Source organism: Dromiciops gliroides, chromosome 2 (genome assembly GCF_019393635.1).
Source record: "Dromiciops gliroides isolate mDroGli1 chromosome 2, mDroGli1.pri, whole genome shotgun sequence".
Classification (NCBI taxonomy): domain Eukaryota; kingdom Metazoa; phylum Chordata; class Mammalia; order Microbiotheria; family Microbiotheriidae; genus Dromiciops; species Dromiciops gliroides.
In genome coordinates, this window is record NC_057862.1 from 15945568 (window position 1) to 15966638 (window position 21071).

At 34.8% G+C, this 21071-nt stretch overlaps 1 protein-coding gene and 1 pseudogene across 1 annotated transcript in view; both read right to left on the minus strand.

The window, feature by feature from the left end:
• PCDH15 (protocadherin related 15) overlaps positions 1-21071 on the minus strand; it is a 2141593-nt gene that overhangs the window by 119883 nt on the left and 2000639 nt on the right. Inside the window, exon 28 of the mRNA XM_043982395.1 lies at positions 3234-3343. Coding sequence (XP_043838330.1) covers positions 3234-3343 — 110 coding nt within the window. The remainder of the gene's footprint in view (positions 1-3233; positions 3344-21071) is intronic.
• Positions 819-931, minus strand: LOC122744925 (annotated as a pseudogene).

Consider the following 21071-nt stretch of genomic DNA (forward strand, 5'->3'; position numbering starts at 1 on the left):
TACTAATTATGTGACTCACGCTAGACAAATAATTTAACCTTTCATGTCTTCAGACAAGTAAGATTTTAAATTATAAATGAATTGTTGATTTTCTACAATGGAGGGCAAATCCTATTTCCTTTACTGGAGTTCCCAACACTGATGCAATCATAAATCTTAGACAGGTACCATGGAAAAGAGGGAGAAAAAGAATAAGAAGGAGAGGGGGAATAAAAGGGAGGGAAGGAGAATGGAAAAGGAAATGGAGAGACAGAAAGAGGGAAGGAGAGAGAGACAGACAGAGACAGAGAAAGAGAGAGAGAGAGAGAGAGAGAGAGAGAGAGAGAGAGAGAGAGAGAGAGAAATAACTACTTAACATAAAGTTACCGATTATAAAAAGATGTAGACCATTAATATAAAGTAAAAGAATATAGCATAAACAACTTATATTCTCCTAAAAAGAGAGAGAAATAAATGTAATTCCACTTATTTATTTAATGTTTTGATCACTTAAAAGAAATAACTTTTACAAAAATCATTCCAGCTCCCTATAACTTTTATAAATGAAATGAAATAAAATCTCTATTAAATAGCCTACATTTTTTTCACTCAAGTTCACTTTCAATACCTCATTGTACAGGTGACCTGGGCTTCTGAAAGCTTTTATTACTAGAACAGAATCTTTGGCTACTCATACAAGTCAGCTGAAGCTCTGGCTGACAGCACATTTGTTATCAAGGATCAGCTCAACTAAGTTTGGAGAAGCTAATTGCCAGATTGGTCAGAGAGGAATATACCTACAGGCTACAGAAACTATTAAATATCATCTGCTGAGATGCAAAGGGGTTGCACTCTACACTTCACGAATTTGCATGTCATCCTTGCACAGGGGCCATGCTAATCTTCTCTGTATCGTTCCAATTTTTAGTATATGTGCTGCCGAAGTGAGCAAGGGGTTGCACTCTAAATAAAAGGATCCACACATAACAGAACTTTTGATCCTTGTGACATTCATGTTTTCAGAAAAAAAATTCAGGTTTTAAAGCCTAACATAAAGATTTTTTAAAATCCTAATAGGAAAGACCAGTAGCTCCAAGATCTGCCCAAATATGATTGTTTGATGATTCAAAAATCTATTTATTACAAGTTGGAATCATACATGCACATCTGGATGGCACTCTATACAAAAAGCTCATTCCTTGATGTGTCATGAGAGTGACCGTCATTTTTAAAAGCCATTTCAGTGAAGTATGAGTCTGGGCAAGTCTTGCCAAGTTCAGAAGGCTTGGAGAATGGGTACAGAGACAGACTCTGGGTATGTTATCAATTTAAAACTTTCATCACCAAGTTGATTGAGGGATAAAAACATTTTTGTCTCTTTCCCCAGATTATCAATAACTAAATTAGAGAGTGACTGAAATCTACAAGAGTTCAGGAAGTAACCATAATGATGTGCTTACAAATCCTGAATTGTAATGAATTCTGATCATGGTCTCTGTGGGCATACATTGCCTACATATATAAATGCAGACATATATATGTATGGACACATACATATATACATGCACATATGCATCCATATACACATATACACATACAGGCATGTATATATGCGAGGATATAGTAGCAAATATGTGTTCTCTGAATTCAAGAAATGTACAATGTGATGAGGAAAATATATTTAAGCCTCAGTTTTCTCAAATATAAAATGTATTTAGATTAGATGGCCTCTGAAATATTTTCAATTTCTTCATCTAGGTTCCCATGAACCTATTTATACACTACTAAAATACATAATGTAGAATCTTAATGTATCTAAATTTCAAAGGGTGGCAAGTCCCTTTCATCTGAGGTGTTTGGGAAGTTTTCAGAAAGAATGTGTCATTGGACTTGGACTTTGCAAGATGTCAAAGGCTGAGATGAGAAAGGTCACTGTGTGCATAGAAAATTAATCAACAAATGCATTGGTCAATGAAAGGTTCAAGGAAGCAACAGCCCGGTGGTACAGAGGATAGGGCACTGGATTTGTAGTTGGAAAGGCCTGAGTTCAAATGCCACCTTAGACCCGTGGTCTATGCAATTATGAATAAATGACTTGACTTCTCTGGGAGAAGGTTGAACTGCATAGAATCCAAGGTCCCATCTAAATCTATGATTCTAAACACATCTATTTGGCTGGAGCTTAGGGTACATAAGAGATATCGGTGCAATAATAATGACCATTTACATAGTATTAGAAGAACTTTGCAAGACCGAGCATGTCAGATCCTCACAACAGCCCTGGCAGGCAGGTGTAACCATTTCCCTCAGTTTATAGAATGGGAAATAGAGGCTGAGAGAGGTTAAAAGGCTTGCCCTGGGTCAAGCAGCTACTAAGTATCTGAAGCATGATTTAAGCCCAGGTCCTTCTGACTTCAATGACAACCTAGGACAGTGTCAGTGCCCAGTTGCTTACAGAGATGAAGCTGGGAAGGTATGTGTGTAAAGCCAAACCGACAGTCGAGAAGACCTCAGGTAGAATCTGGTCTCAGACATTTATTACCCAAGTAGTGACCCAAGAAAAGTCACTAATTGAAGTTTTGGATTCCTTACCTATTAAGTGGAGATAATACCTAGCTCACAGGATTGTTTTGAGGATCAAAAGGTAGAATAAAGTATGCAAAGCCTTTTGCCAAATCTCCAAAGTTATGTAAAAGTACGTTTTTATTTATGTAAGCATGTACTTTTTTGGGGGTAGGAGTGGAATGTTTGGCCCAGATCTGTGATCGTAGCCATGGAGGGAAATCTCAATATAGAAATTCCTTCAATTGACAGAGATCAAGACCTTGTAGTCTTTGAGAGTTCTCTGGGGACACTGACTTCTTACAAAGTCTGCCAATCCAATGTGGCAGAAAAGATTTATGTGGAGGTCTTTGTGATTTTAAGTTTGGCTCTCTACCCATTCTAACATACCTCTTTTCTTAGGTCTTTATGTGCAAGCACTTTTATGAATGAATCTATGTGTATTTGTAACATAGACACCTACACATAATTCTGGATCTCATAGGACTTAATTGATAATACTATAGATCATTATTATACATCACAGCCTAACATAAATACATAAAAAGAAAATAATTTCGATCCTATACAACATACGTTGATATTTAAAATCCACAAATATTTTATTTTACATTTTTTTACACATTCTAGATTCCCTTAAAATCAGAGTTTGTGGATATTCAATAAACTTCATGCTCTTGAAATTGACTTACCATCTTCATTTCCTGAAACAATAGAATATACAATACTTTGATTGATGGCTGCTGCGATGATAACGCCAACTGGAGTTCCTATTGGTGCAAGTTCACTTACTGGAGGAGGTCTGCAGAATTAGACAAGATCATGTTTTCTTATGTTAATATTTGATGTGATACAGGTTTGCATTTAAAGGTAAGATGTGTAGACTTTTGACAAAAGCAGGATTTCTACAAGGTTGATTGCTAAAGTCTTCAGGGAGGTGAGAGATGGAAAACATCAGAAATAGAAATACAAGCAAATGAAGCAATTTCTTACTGAAGAGGAAGGAATGTCTCTTCAGCCAGGGCAGTAAGGCACAAATACATGAGGGCCATGACTGGATTACACAAATAATTTATAGGCAATAGATTTAATGGAGGGCACTTTACTGATTAAAAAAAAATAAAGAAATAGAAAAGAACTAACAGGGCCATCTCACATGCATTACAATTTTGTTATAGCAAAATGAGGCTAATGGTCTCAACCAGGCAGTTTTTCTTTTCTAGCCCTTTCCCCTTCTTAATTACCATCCTTTTCCTTCCCCCAACTTCTTTAACTGCAGGAAATTTCTAAATAGAAAGATAATCAAAAAATATTAAAGAGAGAATTAAGCTTCCTATGGAAAATCAGCTTCTTACTTATATTCCGGGCTATGTTACTTCTTATTGCCTGTTCTGAGTGTCATTTTCAATATATCATCACTGTTTCTCATAAGGGATTAATTTTTTTTGTACTAATAACAGAGGTCTTCTAATCTCTTTCTAGGGATTTTTCCTAATCATCTTCATGTTTCTTCACTTTTCTCAATCATTGCTTTCTGATCTTAAACGCAGGGGATTGTTGTTACTATTTGGGCTGCATATGCACTCCTAATTATTCTTTAGAGCCAGCTGTGATGCCATATCTAATGAATGTCGTATACACATATTATTGGTTGATGACCCTTTTCCCCCTTCTAATCAATGATTTTCTGCTGGACACATTCCTCAAAATTACCTTCTTATCATCTACTTGGACAAAATGAAATTTATCATATTTTCCTTAAAACCTTGTCTGACTCTAAACTTTCTAGTCTTTGCTGTGGATGCCACCATCATTCCAAAGATCCAGGTTCACCACCTAGAAGTCCTCCTCCCTCTTTTCCTTTCACTACTTTCCATGTTCAAGCAGTTTGCAAATCTTTTATTTGTCCTTTTTTCTTCCCTCACTGAGTCTCTGTCCCACTACAAGCCTTTATCACCTCATATCAGGACTATTGTAATTACTTCCTATGGGTCTCCTTGTCTCTACTCTCTGATGTATATGGTTTGACATTGGGGTAATATGATGGATTCATATCGTACCCAAGACACCTGCTAGCCATATGACCAAGACAAAATCACTTAAATCAAGTCAATAAGCATCTATTAAGTGTTTATTTTATGTCAGGTACTGTGTTAAGTTCTGGAGTTACAAAGAAAGATAAAAATAATCCCTGAATTCAAGGGGTTTATATTTTAAATGGAGAGACTACAGGCAAACAACTATTTACCAACAAGATGTGTACAAAATCCAGAGCAGGTAATTCCAGAGGGAAGCCACTAGCAGAGGTGGAGAGGAAGAGGGAACTGGAAAATACTTTTTGTAGAAGCTGCAATTTTAGCTGAAACTTAAACAAAGCCAGGGAAGCCTCAGAGCAGAGATAAGGATGCAGACCATGCTAGGCAGTAAAAAGACATAGATAAGGCAGACAGAGTATCCTATGTGAGGAAAAGTAAGAAGGCCAAAGTCCTGAGTCATAAATTACATGGAAAGGAGAAAAATGTAAAAAAAATAAAATGAAAAAGGTAGGAAGAGGCCAGGTGCCAAGTGACTTTGAAAGTCAGAAGATTTCCTAATTGATCTGGGAGCTGATAGAGAGCCTTCCTAGCTTTATTTCTCTGAACTTCTGTTTTCTCATCTGTAAGAATGGGAAAGTATTAGTGCCTATCACCTAAGGTTGTTGTGAGGATCAAAGGAGACAACATATGTGAAGTGCGTTATAAGCCTGGAAAGTGCTGAATAAATATGAGCTATTATAATTGTTATGGTCACACTAGGAGAAGTGGAAAGGGAGAAGAATTGGGGAAATTATCTTACATAAAAGACACTACAAGGTAGAGCTTTTACAGTGTAGGGGAAATGGGAGGGTAATATTTAAATCTCAATTTCATCTAAATTAGTTCAGAGGGAAATATATCTATATCTGCATGCTTAATTGGTTATAGAAATCTATTTTCCAACAGGGGAGTAAAAGGGGAAGAGGATAAGAGAAAGGGATGATAAAAAGAAGATGGAGAACAGAAAGTGATTGTTTAGTCATTTTCCAGTCATATCTGACTTTTTGTGAACTCAATTAGGATTTTTGTTTTTTTTTGGCAAAGCTACTGAAGTGCTTTGCCATTGCATTCTCCAGATCATTTTACAGATGAGGAAATCGAGACAAACAGAGAGAAGTAAGTTGCCCAGGGTAAAACAGTAAGTGTCTGAGAATAGATTTGAACTCAGGAAGATGAGTCTTCCTGACTTCAGGTCTAGAGCTCTATCCACTGCACCATCTAGCTCTCCCCAAAGAAGGTAGTGGTAAGGATTTATGCATAGGGACAGAGTAAAAAAAGAGAAGGAAAAACAAAAGAAAAGAGCATGAAAGGAAACGCACAGTAATCATAACTGTGAATAAGTATGGAATGAACTTATACATAAAACAAATGGATAGCAGAATGGATTAGAAATCAGAATCCAAGGATATGTTTTCTCTATCAACATACTTGAAACAGAAAGATATACAGAAAGTTAAAGTAAGGGGCTAGAGTAAAATCATGTATACTCTAGATGCAGTAAAAAAGGCAGGAATAGCAATTGTGGTCTCAGGCAAAGCAAAAGGAAAATTAGATCTAAAAGATAACCAGGGAAACTACATCTTCCCAAATGACACCATAGAAAAACATAATATCAATACTAAATATATATGTGCCAAGTGGCATAGTATTCATTTTTAAAGGAAAAGTTAAATCAGTTATAGAGGCAGTAGTAAAAATCACCTTAATGTCCTCCTCTCAAAGCTACTCCTTCAAAGTTTAATCATAAAATCAATAAGAAGTTAAGGAGATGAAGAGAATTTTTTTTTAAAAAAGCAACACTAAGACAACAAGATTTGTGGGATGCAGCCAAAACAATACTTAGGGGGAAATTTTCACCTCTAAATGTGTATATCAATAAAAGAGAGAAAATTATATCAATGAACAGGTAATGGAATTGACTGTAATTCACTAAAAAAAAAAACAAACTAGAAAAAGAAAAAAAATCATCAATTAAATACCAAAATAGGAATATTAAAAATCAAGGGATAAACTAAAATTGAAAGAAAAAGTAAAATATTAAACTAATTGTTTAAATAAATAAAACTAGGAGTTGGTTTTATTAGAAAATAAATTGATAAACCATTGCTTAATTTTATTAAAAAAGAAAAGAAAACCAAATTACCAGTATCAAAAGTTAAAAGAGTGAATGGACCACAAGTAAAGATGAAATTAACACATTTATTAGGAGTTATTTTGCCCAATTATATGCCAGTAAAACTGATAATTTAAGTGAAATAGATGAATATATACAAAAATATAAACTGCATAGATTAACAGAAGAGGAGATAGAATATTTAAGTAACCCTATATTTGACAAAGAAATTGAACAAGTCCTAAATGAGCTTTCTAAGAGAAAATCACCAGGAACAGGGGGATTTACAAGTAAATTTTACAAAACATCTAAGGAACACTTTATTCTAGAACTAAATTATTTTTTTCAAATAAGTAAGGAGTCCTAATAATTTTCATTTATGACACAAATATGATTTTGATACATAAACCAGTGTGGTGAGTAAAATTCTTCAAGGACAAACTGAAGAATGTTTTCTTTGAACAAGATAACAGTTTATTAAGAGTGACATGTATAGCTACTAAAAAAGTGGGTCAGACTGGCCCTGTGCAGGGTCAGTGATCAAGATGAGAAGGGAAAATTGATCTTTATTGAGACACTGGAAAGGATAGCAATCAGACTACCAAAGGATTATTTTATAGTGCTAAGAAAATGACAATATAATTCATCTGGAGCAAAAAAATAAAGAACTTAATTAATGATAAAGAATTTTAATGAAGGTTGCCTAGTAGTACCAGATTACAAAATATACTACAAAATAGTAATCATCAAAACGAGGTGGTATTGGTTTATAAATAGAGTAAATAATCAATGAAATGTATTATATAAAAAATACATAGTAGTAAATGATCATAATAATCTGCTGCTTATTAATTCCAAAGATCAAAGCTTTTGGAACAAGAACTCACCACAAAATAAAAATTTCTGGGTAGTAGTTTGACAGAAATTAGGTATAGACCAACATCTTGCATCATATACCAAAGTACAGTCAAAAGGGGTAAGTGATTTAGACATAAATGGTGATATCATAAGTGAATTATGGCAACATGAAAAAATAAGCTTGTCAGACCTATGAATAAAGGAAGAATTTATGACCAAATAAGAGAGAGAAAGGAACACAGGGAATATAATGGATAATTTTCATTATACCAAATTTAAAAGTTTTTTCATAAACAAAACCAATGTAAGCAAAATTAGAAAGAAAGCCAGAAACTGGGGGAATTTTTTTACAGCAAGTTTTTCTAATAAAGGCCTAATTTCCCAGTTGTGTGTATGTATATACATAATACACACATACATACATAATACATACATAATACACATAAACTGCACATCCTCCCAAGGGACTATGGAACAACACATAATAAACATGAGGAAGGTGCCATATATTATTTTAAAAATAAAATATACACATACATACACACTTACATACATGGGATTGAGTGCAAATTTATGTTAGCATATATATTTATATATACACATTACATATATTTATGTACACATGCTACAGACATGTAAGTGTGTATAAAACTAAGTCAAATTTATTAAAAATGGAGCCATTCCCTAATTGATAAATCATCAAATGATATGAAGAAAAGAAGAAAACAAAACTATCAATAGTCACATAGGAAAATGCTCTAAAGTGCTATTAATTAGAAAAATATAAATTAAATCTGCTTTGAGATACCCCCTCTTACCTATCAAATTGGGCATTAAGACAGAAAAGAAAAATGATAAATGCTGGAGGGGGTATGAAAAAATAGGTACACTATCACATTGCTGTGGAGCTGTGAACTGGTCCAACCATTCTGGAGAACAATGTGGAGCTCTGCCGAAAGGCCTATAATAATTTGCATACTCTTTGACCTAGCAATACCCACTATTAAGTCTGATCCCAAAGAGATCAAAGAAAAGGAAAAATAATCTATATATACACAAGTATTTTATTTTAATAATATTTTATTTCCCCCAATCACATGTAAAACAATTTAAAATATTAGTTCATTTTAAAATTTTGAGTTCCAAATGCTCTCCCTCCCTCTTGGCCCTCAGTCCTCCCTGAGATGACAAGCAAATTTATATAGGTTATGTTTGTACTATCATGCAAAACATGATTTCATCATAATCTTTTTGTGAAACAAAACTCGAACTTATCAATTGGAGAATGGCTGAATAAGTAGTAGTATATGGTTGTGAAGGAATACTATTGTGCTATATAAAATGAGAAACAGGATGTTTTCAGGAGAAAAATAAACTTGGAATATTATATGAGCTGATGGAAAGTGAAGTGCACAGAATGAGGAGAGCATTGTATACAGTAACAGCAATATTGTGTGATGATCATCTGTGAAAGACAGCTACTAAATCAATAAAATTTTTCAAATCATTTCCAATGGACCCATGATGAAAAATGGTATCCACCTCCAGAGAGAGACCTGATGAATTCAGAGTACATCTTGAAGTATATTTTTCACATTATTTATTCATGCTTCTTTTTGCAACATGGCTAATATGAAAATATTTTTGCATGACTTCACATATATATAATTGATACCTTATTGTTTGCCTCCTCACTGGGGGATAGGGGAAGGAGGTGCAGAAGGGAGAAAGAGATTTGGAACTAAACATTTCAAATATTTTAAAAATAATTAAATAAGTATCAAGAATTATGGTGATTACTTTTATTGTTATGAGCTACTTATTCCTCATATACCTGTCAAATTAACATTCTGAAGACATAGATCTGATCATGTTAATCTCCTAATTGAAAATCTTCAGTGGCTTCTTGGTGCCCCCTAGATGAAATATAAACTCTGCAACTAAAATTTAACATTCTCTAGCATTTATATTTCCAGATTTATTTTACATTTCCCTCCTTCATGTTCAATACATTATCACTATCAAGGCTTCCAACTCTTCCCCACACTCACCATGATATTACTCATATCAATGCCTTCACTTGGGTGGTCTTCCTATGCTTTCCTTTATCTCATCTACCCCTTAAGAATTATATATATATATATATATATTTATATATTTTTATATATATAAACATATATATTTGTATGTATATATATATATATTTCTGGGGTAGTGAGGGTTAAATTACTTGCCCAGGGTAAGAGTGTCAAGTGTCTGAGGCCGGATTTGAACTCAGGTCCTCCTGAATTCAGGGCCAGTGCTTTATCCACTGTGCCACCTAGCTGCCCCTCCTTATGTTTTCTGATGCTCAGCTCAGGTGCCTTCTCCTATGGAAGCCTTTTATGATCTGCCCTCTTTGTTAGTGCTGCATCCCTTCTCCAGAAACTGCTCTGGTGTATTTACTTTTTTACACTTGGTAGCCATCTGGTAAAATGGAAACTCCTTAAACACAGAGATTATTTTCATTTGTGCCCTTGTATCCCTAGAAAAGAGCACACAGTTATGGTCTGATGAAGTGTTGATGAAGTGATTTGGATCTGTTGCATAATGTTTTCTTAGGTGCAAACTCTAAGAAATTCTTCACTTCCAGTCTATTCAACCACAATGTGTCCAAATGGGAATGCACTTTGTATATCTTTAGATCGAATACAAAGTGTTCCATTTTGGCTCTTATAATATAGCATTAAGTTCTTGGGTGTTGGGACTCCAGCTTTTGCCCTCTAGGTTCTACAGTGCCAAATATATGACTATAACTTAAGCAGAAATACTTGATTATAAAAAATAAGACATATACGTACGTGTGTGTGTGTGTGTGAGTATGTACGAGTAGTTTGACGAATTCCTTGGGTTGTCAGTCAACCTTTCTAGAGTAAAACTTCATTCCAGGTATTGGTGGTTTACTCATGTTGGAGTTTCAAATTAATTCAGTACTTGCCAATATGTGAGTGACTGAAGATGATTAAATAATATTTAACATAAAAACTGTGATCTTTAAAAAATTCCCATGTCATATACAATCAATAAGCAATTCCATGAAAAATATGAATGGTTATTGAGTAACTATAGAGTTACTGAGCTGAACCAAAACAATTCTTTTCACTCAACCATGTTGTTAGGTGAAAAATTTAAGCTGCACATCCTCCCAAGAGTCTATGGAACAAGACATAATAAATGTGAGGAAGTTGCTACATATTATTTTAAAAATGAAAGAAATTACGGAGACATCATTTAAAAGAGATAATAAAAACATGGACCAATTATATATATATATATATATATATATATATATATATTTTTTAGTGAGGCAATTGGGGTTAAGTGACTTGCTCAGGGTCACACAGCTAGTAAGTGTTATGTGTCTGAGGCCGGATTTGAACTCAGGTGCTCCTGACTCCAAGGCCGGTGCTCTATCCACTGTGCCACCTAGCTGCCCCGGACCAATTATATTATGAGAGAGATGCATGATGGCTAGTCTGCATGTTAATTTCATATTCATGTGATGTTTCAAGATCATGAGGAAGGACCACAGCATGTGGAGTAGATCCCTGGTAGTGACTTTCTGGTAATATATAAACAAAAGTTAAATGATTTAAGATGTGACAGCATTAATGGGTTGTCACTGGAAGGAAAAGTCACATTAGTGAGATCACATATTTATGCAAGAACCAGGAGGTAGGAGTCGCTTCCATTCAACAAGTGTTTATTAAGTGCTTACTATTTGTTAAGCACAGTGCTGTTATTCAGTCATTTCAGTCATGAACTCTTTGTAACCTCATTTGGGATTTTCTTGGCAAAGATGCTGGAGTGGTTTGCAAGTTCCTTCTCAAGCTTATTTTACAGATGAGGAAACTGAGGCAAACAAGGTTAAGTGACTTGCCCAGGGTCACACAGATAACAATTATCTGAGGCCAGATTTGAATTCAGGAGATGAGTATTCCTGAATTCAGGCCTGGTGTTCTATTCACCGTGCCACCAAGATGATTTAAGCACTGTGCAAGTTGTTATACAAAACTAAAACAAAATTTAAAAAAACAACAACAACAGGATATCTCAAAATAGTATAATTTCATCATCAACAAAGAGCTGTGTTTGATCAAGAAAATGTAAGTTCAAATCATATCGCCTTCTAGATGTAGGACCATGAGCAAGTCACTTAATTTATCTGAGCCGTAGACAATCCTTTAATTATATAGGTGGAACACAAGAATGTCCAATATTGAGATCTAGGAGAGAACTCAGAAGAAATTCCCTTTTAAGAAAATCATAGGTCATTGACATATTACTGTAAATCTTACGTAGAAGTAGACATAGAAGTAGACATACATGGCAATACGACTCTTTTGACTTCCAAGGCTAATATTGAAGCCATGTTGAATAGTATTGAAAAAAACATGCAAAATAACAATTAAGTATTGAAATATTCTCAGTGACTCTAAAGAGATACTCCTTGAATAAGTTATTATAAAAATCTTCTCTTTATAATATAAAATGAGTTATAGTACACAGCCATTTCCAACTTTCAAATACTGACTCTATCAGTTCAACCAATTAGAAAAGGCAATCTAAAAATATAGCAGCCAATGTGACTTGATGTTAAGACATTCTGCGGGGGAGGGCAGAGTCCAGCTGGTGATTATGATAAAAAGTTTAACATTCTGGTCTTTCTGTAATTGGCCTCTTCTTGGATCTACATACTCTCTCTTCCTGAGAATGCACTCAAGAAAAATGATGTCTGCAATTAATGCACCATTAACTTTGGAAAATGACATCGTTTATTTCATATATTCAAATAAAAACACTGCAAAACTATTTGTGTTTCTGCTGCATCATCTTCCACATGAGGGTGGACATAATTAATACAAGAGCAAGAAAATGGCATAATTTAAGAAGCAATTTAAATCCCGGGCATGCCATTAAAAACATTTAGAATTCTATTTGTTACCAAATGCTTAAAACACATTTCGTTCCGGCCAAACATTTCCTTATTAACCTTTGTCATAATTGTTCTTCCTCATGTCTTATGACTGAAAATAAAATCTAACACAATAAAATGCAACTTTCTTCTGGCTAGAGTCAAATTAAATTTGAAAATAATGAACATCAGGTAACAAAAAAATTCTCTCTTCAGACAGTCGAAGAAATATTTTGTTTTCTATTTATGTACATCGGTACCTAATTAGTTCTTCTTTTTCTTCCTTCTATTACCTTATCCTCAACCAATATGGATTTTGTCAGATCTGACTTCTAGAATCTACTGAAAAGTGTTCCAGAAGTACCAGTTTACTAGTAGGTTCCTTTCTTTTCTCACATTATTTTTCCCTTTCCCATTTCCCCTTGGAATATTTTTTGTAGTTGTTTGTAAATCTGTGCTCATTTTGGTTCTTCTTACTTCAGTGAGTTCAGTCTGTTTTGTTCAACTCTTGCTTCAAAAAAGTAAATTTATTCTAATGTGATTGATATGTTTGGGAACATTTTTAACATCACCTGAATGTGAAATATGGCCATACTGACTGGATAGCCTCTACTGAAGAATAAGGATTATCCAAATTATTTTCTGCAAGTAGACATTCATCTGTATATATGCATCTCTAGTTACCTTTTTGTCAACATGCAAATCAATATTTTCTAGATAATAGCCTTCATTTATAACTATTAGTCCATCTTGAACTTCATTATGATCTCTATCAAATCCCTATTTGTTTATATCAGTGTCAATGCTGATATCTATTCCTATGCCCATCTTCATCTCTACTTTTAAAACTTAAAAAGGATGCAGCTGCATGTCTTCTGGGTCATCCCATAGGAGATGGTACCATAGTGTAGATGAATAAATGAATGAATGGATGAATGGATGGAAGGATGAATGAATGAATAAGCATTTATTAAACATTACCATGTGTCAAGGATTGGGCTTGGTGCTGGGAGTACAATCGAAAATAATTTTCCATATATTAGTAATACTGAGGGGAAGAGATAGATATAATTCTTTTCTAGTCCTCCATCTCTGAAGAGAGCAGAGTATCTAGATTAACCTCAGTCTCCTCTCCAAGTAAAAATCAGTGTCTCCCTTGGAGAGGGGCAAAGAAGATTCCAGAGATATCCATTCTTGTCTCTTTGTGAGATATAAGAACAGAACAATCCACTCTCCCCCTTGCGTTCCCTTAGCCAGGACACAGCCCTTTTCTCCATGCATGTCCTCCATGCCTGGGGAGTTCTCTTTAATCTCTGCCTTTTTGCTCCTCTGACTTCCTCCAAGTTCTAGTTTTCCTGTATATGTGTGTATGCACACACACATATACATATATCATAGAGCTATATCCTGTATATATGTATGTATCTTGTGTGTGTATATACTGCATATATACCTACTGTGTTTATTGTATGTGCATACATATACACATATTTATATCTCATTTTTTTTGTTTACATATGTATGTATGCATAAATATACATACACATACATATATTATATCTTTATCTATACCCATTTTGCTTGTACATAGTTGTTTTCATGGTGTCTCCCCCATTAGACTGTGAGCTCTTTGGGAGCAGGGACTGTTTTTTGCCTTTTTTTGCATCTTCAGCACATAGCACAGTGCCTGACACATAGTATGCTTTTTTTTTTTAATTTTTAGGGGAAGGAGGGTTAAGTGACTTGCCCAGGGTCACACAGCTAGTAAGTGTCAATTGTCTGACACTGGATTTGAACTCAGGTCCTCCTGAATCCAGGCCTGGTGCTTTATCTACTGTGCCACCTAGGTGCCCCCAACACACATAGTGCGCTTTTAATAAATACTTACTGACTTGACTTGAATTTTGATTTCTTTTATAGTAGTTATTAGAGTTATTTCCCTCTTCAAATTATATTATATTTGATATATCTGGGTAAATGCTTCATTTTCTGTGTAGAATACAGGATCCTTGAGGGCAGAGACTTTTTGTTTAATTCTTGTGACCCCAGTGCTTAGCTCCATTGCATTTCAATTCAATTCAACAATATTTATTAAGCACTTATTAATATAGTCAGCTGAGTGTCCCAGTAGATAGAACACAGGGTCTAGAATCAAGAATATCTGAGTTCAAGTACAGCCTCAGATGCTTACTAGATGTGTGACCCTGAGCAAATCAGTTAATTTCTATTTGCCTTACTTCCCTTCTTTGTAAAATGATAATAGCACCTACCTCCCAGGGCTGTTTTCCTGATCAAATTATATATATATATATATATATATATATATATATATATATATGTGTATGTATGTGTGTGTGTGTATATATATATATGTATGTGTATGTATGTGTGTGTGTATATATATATATATGTATGTGTATGTATGTGTGTGTGTGTGTATATATATATATATATATATATATATATATATAACTTATAAAGCACTTAGTATGTGCCTGGCACATAGTGGGTGCTCTTTAAATAATAGTTGTAATTGTTATTACTTTCTAGGCCCTAAAACTAGTACCAGGACTACCTTAACAAAAGAAGGAACTATCTTTTATTCTACTTTCCTATGGTAGAAGCCTACTAAAATATTGTTGGCTGAATTATATGTCTTAAAACCTAAATAAAACTATTTTTTTAAACTGGGGGCTCATTTTAATTACATGAATGGATGAAAGAGAGAGTAGGAGAAAAACAAACCAGTCACAAACAGTCCACAAAAAATGAAAATTAAATTTAACTTTTATTTTAGGTTTAAAAGGTAATGATGAGATGAAAATTAAACTTATGTATGCAGAGATCTTCAAGTGCTGATTCTTTTACTTGCCTACAGTTTAACCTAAAATTTATTTGTAAAGGAATGCCATAAGCATATCCCAGGCACTTAACCGAGTGCTGTCTTTTTTTTTCCTCCTGAAGGACTTGCCCATTGAATTTTAATACATCTGACTTCCAGGTATTTGTAAATTATTGCCAATTAAGATGCTTTCATGCTCAGTATAAGGAAATTAATGAAAATGTGATCAAGCCACTGACCTATTAGTCATATTACAATTGGATTACACTGGATTACAATTGGATTTATTTATTGTATGATGGCACCCCATGAGGGGATTATTGAAAATAATGAATCAAAGGCATGAAACATTATCACTAAAATTTTATGTCATGTTTACATTTTAATTTTTATTGTTCTCTGGAAAACTCATTTTTTTAATCTAAGAAAATTATTTTTTCAGTTGCTGAGATTTGCATTAAAACATGAAAAACAGCAAGGAAGTACTTCTAAAGGCTAGAGTATTCATTTGATATGATGGCAACCATACAATATATTTTTTTTTAAATTTCAGATGTGACAATATCGAGAGAGATTATCATGTGCCTCTGTCTCAAGACCCTTTGTGATTTGTCTTCTGATTACTTTATTAAATTGCTTGCTCTTAGAAAGACCGAAGAATCGTGTTTAGACATCTCTTCTTCCAATTGATTGAAATTAATGACTAATATTTACATCATACTTTAAATATTATATGTGTTCTATATAACCCATATCAGATTACTTGCTCTCTTGGTGAGGGAGCAGGGAGGAGAGGGAGGGAGAAAAAATTTGAAACTAGAAATATTATAAAAACAAATGTTGAAAACTATCTCTAAATGTAACTGGAAAATAATAAAATATTTATATGGAAAAAAGATTATATGTGTTCTTTCTATCTATCTATCCATCTAAACTATCTATATTAGATGAGAGGTAGTCCCAGAAAGAAAGAAAAATCCCTGAATTTTGAATCATAGGACTTGATTTCAAATCTCAGCTCTGCTATTTAATGCCACTTCATCCTGTATTGAGAAGCATAGCGTCCAGAGGATTGACATGGTCAGAAGGCATCTAATTCTTCTGCTCCCTTTTGGGCACCACAAGTCAGGAAGAACATGACTAAATTGAAATATACAGAGGAGGGTGATCAGGATGTGTTAAAAGGCCCATGATCATGGCAGATATGGGGATGAGGAGCGAAGTCTGAAGATGGCATGTAGTCATATTGGAACATGTCAGTGACTAATACAGAAGAAGGAGTCTATTTGCTCTTAATTCTAGAAGTCAGGATTAGGATATTTCATCAACTGATAGTTATTAACATAGATCATACCTTATAACAACACAGATTTAGAGTTGGAAGGAACCACATAGGCAATGTAATCCAACACTCTCGTTTTACAGACAAGGAAACAGACACCAGAAAATAACGGGACTTGGTCATGTGTGTGGTAAGTTGCAGGGAGACCAATGTAAGCTCCTTGTTTATATAAAAACAATCCGAAGAATTAGAGCTATCCAATCTCAGAATTGGTTCCTTTATGAGGTAATATATTTTCTCTAGACATTTTCAAGCATAAGATGAACAAACATTTGTTGAAAAAGATTTTAACAAGGATTATTCCCCAAATAGGCATTGGACTTCATAGTTTCTGAGCTTCTTCTAACTTGAGAGTTTTAGGTTTCATACTTTTGTGACTCCTGACATTGCTTAATATGCAATTATTTCACTAGTTTCATGCTGTGCATGATAATAATAACAAGAACAATAATAATGATAATGATAGCAATAACAACAACAACAACAATGGCTTTTATTTGCATTTGCTATGTGCCAGGTACTGTGCTAAGCACATTGCAAGTATTATCTTCTTTAATCCTAATAACAACTCTGGGAGGAAGCTACTGTTATTATCCCCCTTATACAGATGAGGAAACTGAGACAGATACATGTCAAGTGACTTGCCCAAGGTCACACAGCAAATGTCAGTAGCTGGATTTGAACCCAGGTCTTCCTAAATCTAGGGCCAGTATTTTATCCACTCCACCACCTACTGCCTATGTACTAGGCAACTCAGAATCCATTGATGCTTTCATATCTTGTGCTACTCTTGTCTATGTTAGCATATTAGAGGTCACCTTCCAGGTCTTTCTGCATTTTGTGAATAGCAGTGCAACACTTGGACTTTCCTTGTTATGTTTTCCTTTTACTATGTGACCAACCTACTTCCTTATTCTGATCACACCTTTCCTGGATACCTCTTATGACATTTTCTTGGGTGTAAGTTATTAGAAATAAGCCCCATCTAGGGGCAGCTAGGTGGCGCAGTGGATAGAGCAACGGCCCTAGAGTCAGGAGTACCTGAGTTCAAATCCGGCCTCAGACACTTAACACTTACTAGCTGTGTGACCCTGGGCAAGTCGCTTAACCCCAATTGCCTCACTTAAAAAAAAAAAAAAAAGAAAGAAGCCCCATCCATTGGGAAACTGAAACTATAAAATGAGGAATTTGATGCTATGTTACATAGGATAAAGAAAAAAAAAATGATTCTAGAATTCAATTTTATTTTACTCTATATTTTAAAAGCCATGAGAGTGCTATTTTATTGGTAACATTTTCTCTATTTTTTTTTAAATCAACTTTATAGTAATGATGCATCTCATAGAAATACCCACTTGAACATTGTTGCTTCAAGCATCTCTGATTTTAGCAGTGTTGGTAAATACTTCACAGGTGCAGATCATGTCCCTCCAAGCTTTAGTAGATACTTGTCAAGAATTAATGCAACTGGAAAAAATTCACTGCCTGTTAGCCAGCCTTCTGGTGATGAGTCCCTCACATTTAGCTATTTTGGTCTTGGAGCAAAAACAACTATATCTCAGCAATACCCCTATGCTTAACAAAGTTCCAATGTATTAGGGAATGCTTGAAACTACCATCAGTAGATATATCCTTTGACAGCCCATTTTACCAGATTAATCTTGTGAAACATCAGAGATGAATTTCCCTAGAATTTTAGGTCCAATTAGTCATTTCTTCCAACTCTTTTTGAATGGGAATCTCTTCTCCAAGATTCTTGCCAAGTGGTCAGTTGGCCCTTCTGTTTCTATAACTATTTCAAGAGGATGTTATGTTCCTGGCATCCCCAGTTGGAAATTGGAATTCATTTTCCCATTTAAAAAAAAATGTGCTTCTTAGCTAGGGGGCTAAGTGGAACTGTTAGGTCCAGAGATCAATGCTAGATCTGGAATCAGGAAGACCTGAATTGAAATCTGGTCTCAAATAGGTAAAAATTGTTTGTTTCTAATAGACATAATAATCGTACCTACATCCCATAGTTGTTATAAGGATAAAAAAAACCATAAACTGCTTTGTAAGTCTCAAAGGGCTGTATAACTTTTTTTTAATTTAAAAATATATATCAACCACTGTACTAGATATTGAAAATACAAAGGTATTATCAGGGAGCTTATATTCTGTGCATGAAACAGGCTCTTGGAGTCAGCCCTGGCCACTAAGCATCCTTTGGAAATAGCATTTCCATGGGATGATTCCAAACCATGGATTTATTTTTAAGTAGAGACAACATGGTGTTGTGGAAAGGGCATTGATCTTAGAGTCAGGAAGAGCAAGTTTGAAATTCAGAAATTTACTAACTGTGTGACCTTGTGCAAGTAATGTTATTCTCTCTAAGGCTTCATTTCCTCATCTTTAAAATGAGGACTTCAAAAGTCCTCTGTAGGCCAAAAAGGATATGATCATATGGACTTTCAGGGCATGGCCCAGATGTGAGTTGGAGGTGATTATACTATACATACCTTTTTAGGTACCTATACTTTATTTTATTTTTGTAGGGCCATGAGGGTTAAATGACTTGCCCAGGGTCACATAGCTAGTTAAGTGTCAAGTGTCTGAGGCTGGATTTGAACTCAGGTCTTCCTGAATCCAAGGCCAATGCTTTATCCACTGTGCCACCTAGCTGCCCCAGGCACCTATACTTTAAATAGAAATGTAGCTAACTTTAAAAGGGGAGATAAGAAATTAAATGTAATGTAAACAAATAGAGATCCCAGGAAAGGTTTAAAGGAAAGACTCACAAAAACATAGGAAATATATGAGGGGAAAGGGTTTATCACCGTGGAAACACAATATCTTCTTTATGATTAATACTGTTATAAACTGGGGAAGTAGGAAACAGGCAGTTAATCCCCCTGTGAACAAAGTCCTTTTTACAGGGCCACAATTTAAAAAAAAATCAGAAAACAAATTTAGCGAATAGGAGAGCCATTTTCTCTGAATGAAGGCATATTTTGTATTTCATTACTCTTTCTCAGAGAGATTTTGTATTTTTTCTTCACCTTTTGAAATCTTCCCTAAAGCTATTTGACTTACTGATTCAAATCCTCTCTTTAAAATGTATTGTTCCAATGTTTGTTCTCTTGTAAGGTTGATGGTAGGCTTCCTTAGTTTGAAAAGCAAAAGTAATTTTATTTTTTTTCCTCTAATCAAATGTTAACTTGAGCTGTTCACTTCCCCATGACCTCCACCATTGTGATAGCCTCCCATTCTTCCCTTTCTGCAGTCCACAAATAGTTGTTTGCATTTCTAGTGCTCTTAAATGAGCTTTCTCCATCATTATACACCAAGTGCAATGCTCACAAAAAAGACTCCATTCAATTTCTCCATGAAAAGCACTCTTAGCAATTTGATTTTTGTATAAAATGTATTAAGTTTATTGAATTGTCATCTGTGGGAGATTTATCTCCATGAATCAGTAGAGCACCCCTTCTCTCTAAATTATAGAGTTGCCTCTACTATGTTCTTTTCAGCTAAAGTCTATAGATGTACTTTAAAATTTCAATGATTTCATGTTTGGGCCATCACGGCTCTTGGTGGTTGGATGCAGATCTCAAAACTTTTACAAGTTGGTACATTATCTTCATGAGTTTCTGTGACAGAAAAGTGTATTACCCTGGCAAGAAGATTCTGAACTGTTTCTCTCATCCTGAGATTACAAAGACTCTCATTTTGGGGCAGACTTGATTTAATTTGGGCTGAAGTTTCAGGGTCATAAATGGAACAAATCAGACACCGAGAGCATATAACAGAAGTCTTTTCAGTTGGGAGAATCTGTCAAAACTTGTCCTCCAAGCTCATGGCCTTGAAGAACCTGTGTTGAGCTTCATACAAAAATGAGGTTGGGATTAGAGAGGGAGTAATCTGGAATTCAGCACCACAGGGATAGAGAAGTGAAGAGGTTATGGCACTATATGAACCATTAGAGAATGTGTCCACATTGAGTAGCAGTGTATGGGAGTTGCATGAAGGTTATCTAGCCCCTTCTCAAGGTTTCTTTAGTAGTAAGCCTGGTGGCTTACTACTAGTGTGTGTGTGTGTGTGTGTGTGTGTGTGTGTGTGTGTGTGTGTACCCTCAGAACAAACAAAACATGTAGAAGTAGTCTGGGTCCAAGTAGGGGTGCCTAAATGCCCTTGGAAGGAGCAGCTGCAGTCACTATTATGTAACTACCAAGAGTAGACACTATTGTGTGGACCAAAACCTTCATATTTTCATTTAAATGAAGTTTCGTCATTCTCCCCTTGCTCAGTGGAAATAATTATTAATATAAATTGTGATGAATCTTTCCAAATATAATAGTAAAGTTGCA